Source organism: Dipteris shenzhenensis, chromosome 5, assembly GCF_047967505.1.
Source record: "Dipteris shenzhenensis isolate YYH24624 ecotype China chromosome 5, Dip_SZ_1.0, whole genome shotgun sequence".
NCBI classification, from domain to species: Eukaryota; Viridiplantae; Streptophyta; class Polypodiopsida; order Gleicheniales; family Dipteridaceae; genus Dipteris; species Dipteris shenzhenensis.
The window spans coordinates 59,835,963-59,849,731 of record NC_141600.1 but is presented as its reverse complement, the minus strand read 5'-3'; the positions used below and the strand labels follow the sequence as shown (position 1 = coordinate 59,849,731).

Genomic DNA, 13,769 nt, shown 5'->3' with positions numbered 1-13,769 from the left:
GCTTGGAGTCTCAAAAAAAACAAAGGACAAACAAAAAGGATAAACGAAGCCTCCAAACTAATTTGTAAGTTTTAATATCCTTTTAAAAGGTGTCCAGTGTCGGTGGTAGGCTCGCTTAGGCTAGCTGATATCTACCCACACTAGGATGCAAAATGGATAAGAGCAAAGCTCTTAGTTTATAGTTTATCATTTGAAATTTTGAAAGGATTCTTTTCATAAAGAAGAGCTTTTTTTTTAAAAGACATTTGAAGTTACTCTCATGAAAATTTTAAAAAGAAGGATGTTTTTAGTAGGCATCAACTATATAGTTTTAAAAAATTATTGAAAAAAGAAGATGTTTTTGGTAGCCACCAACCATATCATTTTTAGTATTTATGAACTAGTAACGATAATATGCCAAAGTGGGTACACACAGATCTTCCAGGTCCCTTGCATGATGCTCCTATACTTACACATCCTGAACTGAATTCTAGCGACTAGAAGAAGAGGTACTGTCGTGATGTGCATCAGTGTATTTTATTAATGTTGCAATTCAAGAAAAAATGCAAATGAGATATTGTAATTCATACTTCTTTTTTATCTCATCAAGTGAAATGATGCAATTCTTCTAAAATGTAATTCATTTATAATGGAATTCTTCTACATCATCGTTTCATGATTCAATCCATGTAAGATGCAATTCATTTAAATTTCCTTAACATGCACATCATGACATTGCAAATAGCAGGTGGTGGAGCATTGTATGCTAACAGTTGATGAAATTATAAATCTTTCCCAGCACACTTTACTTAGGGAGATTATACCTCATGAAAGTGTTCAGAAACCATGCTCAACATCATGTGATCATATGTGCATAACACTAACCCAATAGAGTACTATAAAGGACAGGGTTAGATGCCCTACCCTAGCCCTAATCCTAAAAGGGTTTGTATATATTCTACATTTTCAACTAAATCTAGTGTATAGTTAGTCATTTGTGGTGTGCTCTCTAGATGTGTCCTCTGTCCTCATCTCCACTCTTCTCCTCTCCCCTGTTCATATTTTGTCATGGTATCAGAGCTCCCTTTCCTTCCCCTAAGGCATCAAGATCATTGTGAGAGAGATTGAGAGATTGAGAGCGATTGAGTGTCCTTTCACTTCCAATGAATGATAGAGAAAATTTCGTCCATTTGAGAAAAAATTTCATCCTTTTTCCTTGAGAGATTTCCATTCATCTCTTTGAGAGAGAGAGATTTAGAATGTGAGAAGTTTGAGTAATAGTTTCTAAGGTTGTGAGGATTCTCTGTAAGGTCTTTGAGTGACGGAATTGAGTTTTCATTTAGAGAGAGAGAGAGAGTGCAAAAGCTTCTTCAAAATGAAGCTTCCAAGAGGCTCCTATCTATGCGCTATGAGCTCCAAAAGCTCAACAAAGAACTCAGATTACAGTGACAACCCACTCCAATAGCATCTACACTACTCCATACAAGCAAGGCGACTCAAACAACAATAAGCAAAGGCATCTACTACAACAATGGGCCTCCAATGAAAGCTCACAGTCAAATGACAAGAGCCGCCTCTCCAGCTGTGCCTCAACAGACATCGCCTCAACACATATGAGAAGAGTGTTCTAAGAGTTCTCTAAGGTTCCTATCTCAGTCTCCTCCTTGTTCTTTTGAGGAGAATCTCTTTTAGAGATTTACATGATCCCTGAGTAGTTCCGGCCTACTTCCACATGAAAACACATTGAAAGATCCAAAGTCATCCTTAAAGGCTCTCTTGTATTGTGAACAATATGGACGGATGGCGATTGGCGTAGGCAGCCATGTTGACGACTCAGCCCATAATCTACTTTTGATAGGGCAAAGGCACAATACTAGCAACATATCCTCAAGATGGCACAACCTCTTACCTTCAGCCATAGCCTCAAGTATTGCCAACACCTTCTCTTGAGATGACAGCCGCGACTCTACATCCACCTGCAAATCGACTGCATTGTCATGAGCTCCATCTACATGCAACTCCAACCCAACGCCTCAGCCTCAACCTTCTTGTAAGCATGACACCACAACTGCGCCTCTCAACGGCCACCTACACATCCAATAGCCGGCAACCAAGGCTTCTATAGCTCGAAACTCCTTCAATGTCCATAGTTCCAAGGACCTCCAGTCGGTACCCACGATCAAGCACACAACAACCTCATTGACCTCCTCACCGCTCAGCCCAACACGACGCCCAAGCAACTCCATAACAGCTGACTCCGTCAAAAGTTTCATCGACAAAATCTTCTAAAGATTCTGTCAGCCCGATTCCATCTCTCCAAGGCATGCGGTTGTCTAGGTGCCACGTGGCACCCTATTTGCCATGTCACCTTGCTCTGAGTGTCTGTGTCAACCTGTCATTCCTTTGGAAAAGCCCATAACAAAAGAATATCTCCAGATAACCTGGACCACGAACTCTCATTGAGCTCTCAAGCAAGTACTCTTGTAGCTTCAGTACACCTTGTCCATCACCTTCGAGCAATCTGTGTCCGAGATTTGAAGAAGCACCCATACTTTCCCTTAAAAGAAGGCCCATTCCTTCCAATCTTGCATTACCTCAGACATATGAAGAGTAGATTCTCTCCACAACATGCTATAAAGGCTTAACTCAAAAACATCAAATGCATACTAGATCATCGTATTCCCTGTGTGCTTGCCCTGAAAGCAAATCATGCACCTCATCAAGGCACACACCAAAAACCTATGTAATCTTGTACTGTCCCTTTTTGAAGTGCAATAACCATTTGAACATGAAACCCTAGAGTACTCCATGGAATCCACCCTCGTGTAAGTAGTAACAACCACATACCTGGAAGATACCAAGCACTACATGTCCACCTTCACAAAGGTCTCTGACTCCTCGTCAACCCACATCTCAATGTCAGACATCATCATTGTGGTTTCTAGGTCGGCATATCTGACCTCAGTAGTAACACATGAAGATGTCACCAAGAATGGTTCTTCGATTACTACATTAGCTTTGGCTTTTGTGTTGCCCTCTGAATCTCAGTCAGACTACTCCTTGTTTTTCTAATTCACCTTCTTCTTTCTGCAATCCTTCACAAAATGGCTTGGTGTGTCACAATAGAAGCACTTCTTCTTCTGTTGGAAGCAAGCCTCGATTGGGGTAGTGTCTTAGGTTAGGTCAAGGTGGTTGGTACATGACTTGCCATGTGTCACGGTTGCATGGAGTATATGGAGAAGAACTCAATTGGTGAAGTGTTGGCCTTGTTGTGATTGATGTGGAAATCTCCTTCCCGACTGCTTGTGAAGATTTACACCGTGATGATCGTTGTGTCTCACCGAATCCTTGGAGTCTTCTATTTCTACGATGGTGAGTTGTTGTGTGTTAGTGGAGTTTGTTTGAGATGTGGTCATGCTCTACACAATATGAAATACCTTGTCTCTATTCTTTGCATGTTATCATTTTATGCAGTTGAGCATAGCAAGTAGCTTAAATTCATCGGTTGTTGGTATCAGAGTAGGTGGTTGCAACGAGATGGAGTCCAAGGCTGAGGTAGTGAATTTGATTACCTTAATGGGTTCAAACTTTCTTGCGTGGCAGTTAACCATCTGTCTGTATCTTATGGAGAAGGGTTTGTGGCCTGTCATTTCAGGAGCTGAACAAGGAGACTCCGATAGTAGCATTTCATTGCCGTGGGAGATTTGAAACCAATGAGTGCTTGGAATTTCGGGTAGAGCTCTCAAAGTAAGGTATTGTGTCATCTTAAGGTTGTTTTTATGTCCAAAGTTTAGGAGAAGTTTGGTCACCCATGAACATTGCAAGTTGAATACCTTTGGAATTTTCACTTTGTTTTGTGGTAAGTGTTTGATATTTGCTTGGTTAGTTTCTTCGTCAACTTTGGTACAAGGCTCTTTGTTTTGAGCACTTGTGAGTTTGTTGACAGTAGTGTTTCTCATAAATGATTTTGAATTTCCCATTCTCAGCTTGACGGGGGTGTTGGAGACAACCCTCGATTAGGGCAGTGTCTTAGGTTAGGTCAAGGAGGTTGGTATGTGACTTGCCATGTGTCACGGTTGCATGGAGTATATTGAGAAGAAGAACTCAATTTGTGAAGCGTTGGCCTTGCTTTGATTGATGCAAAACTTGTGGAGATCTCCTTCCTGACTGCTCATGAAGATTTACGCCGTGATGATCGTCCTGTCTCACCGAACTTTTGGAGTCATCTTCTATTTCTACTATGGCCAGTTGTTGTGTGTTAGTGGACTTTGTTCGAGATGTAGTCATGCTCTGCACTATATGAAATACAAAGATTTTCTTGTCTCTATTCTTTGCATGTTATCATTTTATGCAGTTCAGTAGTTAGCAAGTAGCTTAAATTCATCAGTTGGTATCAGAGCAGGTGGTTGCAATGAGATGGAGTCCAAGGCTGAGGCAGTGAATTTGATTACCTTCACGGTTTCAAACTTCGGGTTCAAACTTTTTTGTGTGGCAATGTGTCATCTTGAGGTCGTTTTTCTATCCAAAGTTTAGTCACCTGTGAACATTTCAAGTTGAATACCTTTGGAATTTTCACTTTGTTTTGTGGTAAGTGTTTGATATTTGCTTGGTTAGTTTCTTCGTCAACAAGGCTCTTTGTTTTGAGCACTTGTGAGTTTGTTGATAGTAGTGTTTCTCATAGGTGATTTTGAACTTCCCATTCTCAGCTTGAGGGGGGTGTTGGAGGCAAGCCTCGATTGGGGTAGTGTCTTAGGTTAGGTCAAGGAGGTTGGTACGTGACTTGCCATGTGTCATGATTGCATGGAGTATATGGAGAAGAAGAACTCAGTTTGTGAAGCGTTGGCCTTGTTGTGATTGATGCAAAACTTTTGGAGATCTCCTTCTTGACTGCTCATGAAGTTTTACGCCGTGATGATCGTCTTGTCTCACCGAACTCCGGGAGTCATCTTCTATTTCTACTATGGCGAGATGTTGTGTGTTAGTAGACTTTGTTCGAGATGTAGTAATTGTTGGAGACTCCTTCACAAGGGGTCGAATTAGTGTGTTTTTGGTATTACTTCTTTAGGTGGTTGGATGGCTAGTCGTATGAATTTATCACGTGGTCATGAGGTCGTTGCTAAGAGCTGATTAGACCATGCAAGAGGCTCATGGCTGATTGGTTGGATCGTGCATGCAAAGAGACGTGGTGTGATAGTTTGGCGTGATCTAGCGTGGAGATCTCGTGGCGAATCTGGTAGCGTCGAGATGAGGCGGTTGTCATGTGCTGTGAGTTTGGCGTAATTTAGCGTGGAGATCCCGTGGCGGTTCTGGTAGCGTCGAGATGAGGCGGTTGTCATTTGCACAAATACGTGAAGAATTGCAAACGTTGGTCTTTTGGTGGAGGCCATCGAGCTTGTAGGAGTCGCAGCTAGTAGCTGCTCATAGTTATAGGTATAGGAGTCATTTGTAGGTTTTTGTATTGCCAACAAACCGGGTACGGGTGAGGCTCTTTGTGTCGAAATATATCAATCTATTGTGTCGCCTCTATTCGAATTTCGGTATCTGTGTGGTGGATTTAATTGTATGATCATATTGCATGAAATTCTCGACAATTGTGGCTCCAAAAGGTAACAGTGGTATCATCAGAGCTCAGTTGTTCCAGAGGATCTGAGAGATTGAGGTTTTTTGGGTTCGAGCAAAGCTTGGTTCAAGTCCAGTGAGCATAGTTGCGCTGTGGAGATTTTTTGGTGTCGTTTGTCTTCCTACTAAGCGACAAAGAGATCAATAGGTCGGCGGTCTACAAAACGCAAGGAGATCATTGTACCTCATCATCTAAGGAGCCAGTAAAGAAGGATAAAGCTGAGTCAATCTTGAAGTTCAATGGGAAGAACTTCCTAAGTTGGCAGATGTCCACTGGGTTGTGGCTCATGCATAAGAATTTATGGGGGATAGTTTCTGGGAACGAGAAGAAGCCAACCAAGTCTGAGCAGGATGTTGAGAAAGTTTCAATGTGGGAACAAAAGAATGAGCAAGCTATTGGGTGATGGGTAGAGCTCTTGGGTCAGAATTTTTTCATCACCTAGATGTTTCTAAAATTGCAGCTAAGAACTAGACATCCCTAGAAATTCTGTTCAGTGTACGCATGAAGCATTCTAAAGCAATGTTGAAGCAAGAATTCTATGATTTCAAGATGGACAATAGTGAGAGTCTTAGAACGTTTTTGAATAGAATGGAGGCACTTTTGAAGCAACTACAGGGTCTAGGATCCAGAGTTGAAGAGGATGACAAGAAAGCCATACTGTTGAAAAGTCTCCCCTCCTGGTTCAGTGAGTCTGCACGTATTCTCAAGTTGGATGATGAAACTGACTTCATCGACTGCGTAGGACTGATTCTGAGTGAGGAAAAGGGGGACGAAAATCTCTTTTTTCGTGATGCTACATTTGCTATGAACGATAAGAAGAATATCACCAGAATACCCATGCATGTTATTATTGTGGCAAGCCTGGCCACATTGAGAGGTTCTGTGTCGACAAGCAGAAGGATGAAGAGGCGAAAAAGGAAAAGCAGAAGGCATGTGTGATCTAGGAGTCTACTTCAGAGGAGATAGCCGGTTTAGTGAGTGATGATATGCCCTGGGCGTTCTGAGTTTTGATGGTTCTAGGATTTGGCTACGATGCCAAATAGTAAGCTTGATGTTGGCGTGTGTAATGTGACTACGATGTCACAACACTTTGTAGGCTATGAAGCTTGTGAAATTAGTGGACTACGATGTCCATCTTTTTGATTGATCACCCCTTGTTCGAATTCAACAGGGTATGTCAAAGACTCCTTCACAAGGGGTCGAATTAGTGTGTTTTAGGTATTACTTCTTTAGGTGGTCGACTGGCTAGTCGTGTGATTTTATCACGTGGTTGCTAAGAGTTGATTGGACCATGCAAGAGGCTCATGGCTGATTAGCTGGATCGTGCATGCAAAGAGACATGGCATGATAGTTTGGAGTAATCTAGCATGGAGATCTCGTGGCAATTCTAGTAGGGTCAAGATGAGACAGTTGTCATCTGCACAAATACGTGAAGAGTGGCAATAGTCAATCTTTTTGGGAAGGCCATCGAGTCTGTAGGAGTCGCAGCTAGTAGCTGCTCATAGTTCTAGATATAGGAGTCATTTACAAGTTTTGTATTGCCAACAAACCGAATACGAGTGAGGCTCTGTGTCGGAATATATCAATCTATTGTGCTGCCTCTATTTGAATTTCGGTATCTGTGTGGTGGATTTAATTGTATGATATATTGCATGAAATTTTGAACAATTGTCGCTCTAAAAGCTAATAGTCATGCTCTGCACTATATGAAATACAAAGATTTTCATGTCTCTATTCTTTGCATGTTATCATTTTATGCAGTTGAGCAGTTAGCAAGTAGCTTAAATTCATCAATGTCCTCGTCATCAGAGTCATTCTTCTTGGACTTGCCACCCGTAGGCTTGCCCTTTCCTTTGCCAACATAATCCTTTGCCAGCAACGCCTTGTCATCTTTGTCGTCGTCGTAGAGCTTCTCCCTATCTTCGTCTTGGAGCGATAATGGACCCAACTACTCAAAAGTTAGAGGTTTGGTTCTCTGTCCTACTGTCACAGTCGTCACAAAGCTTTTAAAACTCCGAGATAGCCTCCTCGGTACTATCAAGGCCAATTGGCACAAGTCCACCTTTTGACCAACCGATGCTAGTTGATCCCTCACTACCTTAACCTTTGTCAAGTGGTCATGTACCGAATCTCCCTCATCCATATCCAAGTTGTAGAGCTGATGTTGAAGAAGCAAGAACTGGGATGTGTTATCGGTCTCGTACACATCCTTCAAAATGGCCCATGCCTCTACTTGTCCCACCCAGTTTCCCTAACTCTCCAAAGTTAGGGATGGTTAAAAAAAGAAATATGGGGGAGGGAGAGAAGAGGATGAAGAAATCGGCATCTATGTTGCTAAACCACACAACAAAGTCAAACAAACTCAACCTTCTGTAGAACAGAACTCAGAACGCACCCGAAGGAACTTGAGTCACCCTCCTTGCAATGGCACCGACCTCCAGTCGTGGAAGTTGATTCCCAAGAGCCTCTGAATCAAGGTCGTCCTTCAGCAAGGTCCCTGCCTTCAGGCTCCCACACTTGTGAGCATCCTACTTGGGCTCTAATACCAAGTTAGAAATAGACCAACAGAGGGTACACACAGCGGAAGCCTAATGGAATAGCCCAGGAGCTCACACAGTGTGAGTGGGGAGTGGAATCACAAACTTCTTTAACTTATGTGCATCACATAGATGTGCAGACTCATCAATAGACAATAGTCCAGCCAGATATAGAAGCTACCAAAACAGTATATTTCCGTCCAAAACTATGACACAACAAAAGAGATAGAGATCCAAAGTCCCACCGGAGCATGGTCCTTTGATCTTACCACAAGGTATAGAAGCTACCAAAATAGTATATTTCCGTCCAAAACTATGACACGACAAAAGAGAGAGGGATCCAAAGTCCCACCATGTAGACTCTCCGTCCAGATCCTTCTACCTTACTGCCTGTGTACAGCCTAGGTGGCAGCCTTCCAAGCTAGGTCTGCAGCTTCAAGGTGTTCTCTCCTTCACCTCCAGTGATGAGGCCCAAGGAAGGTCTCTGTGGCTGCTCCAAACTGCTAGAGATGTGCTGCTGCAAGTGATGAATGAATGAGGCCAAATGGCCTTTTTATATAAGCCCAAGGCCTGCTCCAAAAAACCAACCAGTCAGCAGCATTCTGGCCGACGAGTCTGCTGCAGGTCCAGCCCTTTAAGGACTCTCAAAACGGGGCCTTAGGCCCTCTTTTCTATGCAGGGGCCCAACCCCTTTGCTGGTCTGTTGGGCCGACCTGGTTGGCTCAGCCCAACCAGCCACAATAAGAGGGCAAGGGGCCAGCCCCCCTTTGCTCCTTTTTCTTCCCCTTCTCTGTCCTGCCCCTGTTCAGGGCTGTTTCAGCCCTCAGAAAATGCTCCAACCGCTCTGTCTTGTAGCCTGTAGACGCATTTCCTCCAGGATGCCTCACCATCTTGCTGCTCATCAGTAGCCTCCTGCCAGGTCAGATCCAGGGCATCATGCCCCTGCCACCTTCTCGGCACAAAGGCACCATCTGATGCAGCCTCTTGAGCTCCGGGTACTTGGCCTTTTTCTCTCTGATCTCTGCCCCCATGGCAGCCATAGTGCTGCCCATGTGGCCTTCTCTCAGGCCCCAGGTCACCTGCCCCATGCTCTCCTCATATGGGGGCTTACAGATGGGGAGGTGACCTTTATAATAAGGTGACCCATAAAATCCCAACACATCCCAGCTCCCACTCGGTACGTTGATCATTTAGGTCAGATGTTAACATCTCCAATCATCTGCATCTCTCCAATCTCCAATCTACATTCTCTCCATGAATAAATCTGTATACACAAGCATGCATTCCCGACAGCCTTCATATTTTATGATCAGGCATACACCGAGGACATTGTCCAACAATCAGAACCATCTTTAAAATTATATATGTAATAGACATCTTAAACCATGATCTCCTCTGTTTCTTCCCTCACTACGATCTTATTGCATTGCGACAGTAATCGTCCCTGTGACCTATTGAGACCAGTAATGCTATGTCCAATTTCTCTGCTACTAAAAAACTGCAGCATTGTTCTCATAAGAACGGGGTCTTAAGGTCAGATCTAGGTGTGGCACATGGCCTTCCCCCTTCATGCGTGAACTCAATATTTCTAGCATTGCTGAAAGTTCCTTCCCTTGGTTCTTACCCACCAGAAACTCATGTACCTTCCTGTTCAATTCTATGACCGCACTTGCAGGCTTTTTATTTGCCCCTGCATGTTTCCTCACCTCCTCTATTGTGTATGCATCATCAAACCTGCCAGCCCCTGAATACATGTTTGCCATGAGAACATATGATGCAGCAACTTCTGGAATCATCTGAACAAGCTGCTGAAAGCACCTCAGTCCTAGTTCTATGTGCCCATAAGTTTTGCAGGCAGTGAGCAAAGCTGTCCACATTACTTCAGATTGATGACATTGCATGGCTTCAAGGTATTTCGATGCCTCATGCAGACGTCCAGATCGTGCAAGGAGATCAACCATACAAGTAACATGATCGATTGTTGGTGCAATGCCATAAGCTTCTCTCATAAGCTTGAAATACTCCTCGCCCTTGAAGACCAGGTTGGTATGGCTGCATGCAAGAAGAAGGCACGTGAATGTGATATCGTTTGGCTTCACACCCTCTTCTTGCATGTCCTCGAAACATTGTACAGACATGTCACCCTTGTGGTTCATGCCGTAACCTTTAATCATTGCATTCCACGACACAACATTTCGAACCAGTAGCTTATCAAAGACTTCGCGTGCCTCTGAAAGCAAGCCACATTTGGCATACATGTCCACCAAAGTATTGCCAACAAAAAGATGCCTTTCAAACCCCCCTAGAGCAATCTCAGTGTGCACTTCTCGGCCTGTGCCAAGGGCCCCTATGCTGCCACAAGCTTTCAGAATAGAAGCAAATGTGTCGGCATCTGGATACATGCCCTCCATGTGCATCTGTTCAAAACATTTTAGTGCTTCCTGATCAGGTCCATGATCAGCATACCCTGCAAGTAGTGTGTTCCACGACACAATATCTCTAACTGGCAGCTTGTCAAAGACTTCATGTGCCTCTAAAAGTGAGCCACATTTTGCATACATGTCAACCAAGGCGCTACCAATAAGAAGATCACTTTCAAATTTCATCCGTGTAATTTCCATGTGTATTGCTCGGCCTTCTTCTGTGGCTCCTATGTTGCCACACGATTTCAAGAGACAAAGCAGCGTGACTGTGTCTGGTAAGACACCGTCCACATACATCTGTTCAAAACATTTCAGTGCTTCCTGACAAGGTCCGTGTTCAGCATATCCAGCAATCAATGCACCCCATGACACAACATCTCGAACTGGCAACTGGTCAAAGACCACCACTGCCTCTGAAAGTGAACCACATTTAGCATACATGTCAACCAAAGTATTGCAAACAAAAATCTCTCTTTCAAATCCCTTTTGTATAATTTCAGCATGGATTTCTCGGCCCTTGCCTATGGCTTCAATGCTGCCACAAGCTTTCAAGATGCAGACAAGTGTGACAGCATTTGGACAGATTCCCTCTATTAGCATTTGTTCAAAACATCCCAGTGCTTCCAGACCAGATCCACGTTCAGCATATCCTGCAATTAGTGCAGTCCATGACACAACATTCCGAATTGGTAGCTTACCTAGAATTTTTTGTGCCTCTGAGAGTGAGCAACATTTGGCATACATGTCAATCAGAGTGTTGCAAACAGAGAGATCTGAATCAAGTCCCTTCTGTGTTACCTGTTTGTGTATATCTCGTCCCTTGTCTATGGCTCCTATGCTACCACAAGCTTTCAAGATGCAAACAAAGGTGGTAGCATCCACAGACATGCCCTCTAGTTGCATCTGCTCAAAGCATTTCAGTGCTTCTGCACCTGGTCCATGTTCAGCATAACCTGCCATTAGTGCGGTCCATGATGTGACATCTCGAATTGGAAGCTTATCAAAGACATCACGGGCCTCTGAAAGTGAACCACATTTGGCATACATGTCAAGTAAAGTGCTACCAACACGAATATCTTTTTCCAATCCTTTCCTTAAGATCTCTTTGTGTATTTCTCTGCCTTGTTCTATGGCTCCTATGTTGCTACAAGCTTTCAAGATGCAAAGAAACATAACAGCATCCGGAGATATACCCTCCATTTGCATCAGTTTAAAACATTTCAGGGCTTCCTGACCAGGTCCATATTCTGCATATCCTGCAATTAATGCAGCCCATGACACAACATCTCGCACCGGCAGGTTGTCAAAGATTTCCCTTGCCTCTGTAAGGGAGCCACATTTGGCATACATGTCAACTAGAGTGCTGCCAAGGAACATGTCCTTTTCGAATCCCTTCTGTGAGATCTCAACATGAATCTGACGGCCTCTTTCCACATCTTTGAGCCTAGCACAAGCCTTTAGTAGGGCCATATGAGTATGCCTGCTAGGATGCACCCCATCCCCTTGCATTTTCTGGTACAATGTAAAAGCATGCTGTGTTTGTCCACGTTGGATAAACCCACCCATTAGGGACGTCCATGAATGTTCATTTTGATGAATCAACCTGTTGAAAACCTGCTCTGCATTGGACACACCTCCACATTCCACAAAGATTGGCACAATGTGGTTCCCAACAGCTTTATGAGCCTCCAGCCCATTGTTAAAAATAAGTGTATGCAGTCGCTTGGCATATACTAGGGTTTTCTTTTTCCTGCACTTCTGCAAGACGCAGATGAAGTCCTCAACAGAAGGCAGCTCTGCCATCCGGTCCAAAATATTGAGGGTCTCCTCTACGTGCAGCATCTCCCAACTACTGCCCTGTAGTAGAGACCTAACGCTTCCCTTACCAACGCGGCCAACAGCCAAGCCAGGGTCTTCAGAGTTTGAGCAGGCCTGTTCCTGGACGGCATGCCGGCGTAATGCTTCGACCCAAGTTCTCTGGCTCCGCCCCTTCCAAGCTTCGTTTTTCTCAAGCATTCCTTCAACCTGGATTGTCCCAGCCGTTTATCCACAGCGACTCCTTACTACTACTTACTTGCATGAAATCTGGAGCAATTGGGTCCGTCAGAGCTTATTACACAACCCATCAGACTAACGAATCGAATTCTAAGTTAAAACCATGATCTCCCAGCTTTAGCTATGCAAAACAACTTGCCCGGCAGGCATAAGGATTCTTAGCTACCTGTCAGTACCGAGGTGCTGCAGACTGAAACTCCATGTACAAAAAGGCTAGGTCGTCGGTGACAGCAAAGTAGAAAACCTGAAGTAGAAGTTCTTGAGGTACTTTGGAAACTTCGTGAGGGACTTCGAAAAGGGTCCAAAGAACCGTGCACCACTCGACTCTTTCGCCGCAGAACACCGTTTGGGAGATCAGAAACCTCGGTGCATCCCCACTTTGCAATTGAATTCAGGTCCGCAACCGGGAGCCGTGGTCGGGAACATGAAAATGTGATAGCGAGATGGCATTCTGAGGGCCTCATCGTGGGAGCCTTGCTGCACGAATGCTGCACAGATGGATATGCGGTAATGAACATATATGTATTCGAAATTCGAATAGGTAGGAAACGTTTGGTTTCGATTCCGAATGTTATCCAAATTTGCACAAGTTCAGATTGAGATCCGCTATTTGGTACCTTACCTTCTGCCGACCCTTGCTTGCTTGTGTAGTCCGTTTGCATCCGTCAAGCATCAGATTGCCTTGTGTTAGACATCTGATTGCCTTCCTTGCCATAACTTTGCCAGAAGTGCTGCATGTGCTGAGGGTGAGAGATCCTCAATATCATATGCATCCTTTCTACTCGCATCTCACCTCATCCCACCCGCAACTCACCTTTCTCATTGCTCTCCTCGCTCCGACCAAGGGCACCACAGAAGTCGACACCCGTCAAAGGGGAAATGAACCGTGGAAGGAGCAACTGGACAAAGTACAACTTGGGAAAGCAATCTGATCAATGATGACTCACCCAAGCAATTGTAGAAAGCGTAGGTCTTGGGCACGTGTGCCCTTGTATTGGACCGACCATGGGTGTGTGAGTGGGTGTGTTAAAATATATAACTAAAACCAAGAGTGCAAAGTGAAAGAGTGTGTGTGGCCCGTGACTCTTAGTATATTGTGAAAATGGCAAGCAAGGTGGAGGTCTTTTTATTTTGTGTTAGTCGCGGTTGTAATTG

General features: G+C 44.1%; 1 protein-coding gene across 4 annotated transcripts; it reads right to left on the bottom strand.

Annotated features, from left to right (window-relative positions):
- Nucleotides 1–8,400: 8,400 nt before the first annotated feature.
- Nucleotides 8,401–13,527, bottom strand: LOC147902256 (pentatricopeptide repeat-containing protein At2g33680-like). Of its 4 annotated transcripts, XM_087374871.1 has the most exons (4): nt 13,429–13,482; nt 13,237–13,345; nt 12,781–13,102; nt 8,401–12,644 (listed from the first exon to the last, which is right to left on the bottom strand). In XM_087374871.1, the coding sequence occupies exon 4, from the start codon at nt 12,573–12,575 to the stop codon at nt 9,627–9,629; it is 2,949 nt and encodes a 982-aa protein (XP_087230997.1). In that variant the 5' UTR covers nt 12,576–12,644; nt 12,781–13,102; nt 13,237–13,345; nt 13,429–13,482; the 3' UTR covers nt 8,401–9,626. The 4 variants fall into 4 exon arrangements, with proteins under 4 accessions (XP_087230997.1, XP_087230995.1, XP_087230994.1 ...); XM_087374869.1 differs by having other exon boundaries at nt 13,232–13,527; XM_087374868.1 differs by having other exon boundaries at nt 13,237–13,527.
- Nucleotides 13,528–13,769: the final 242 nt, after the last annotated feature.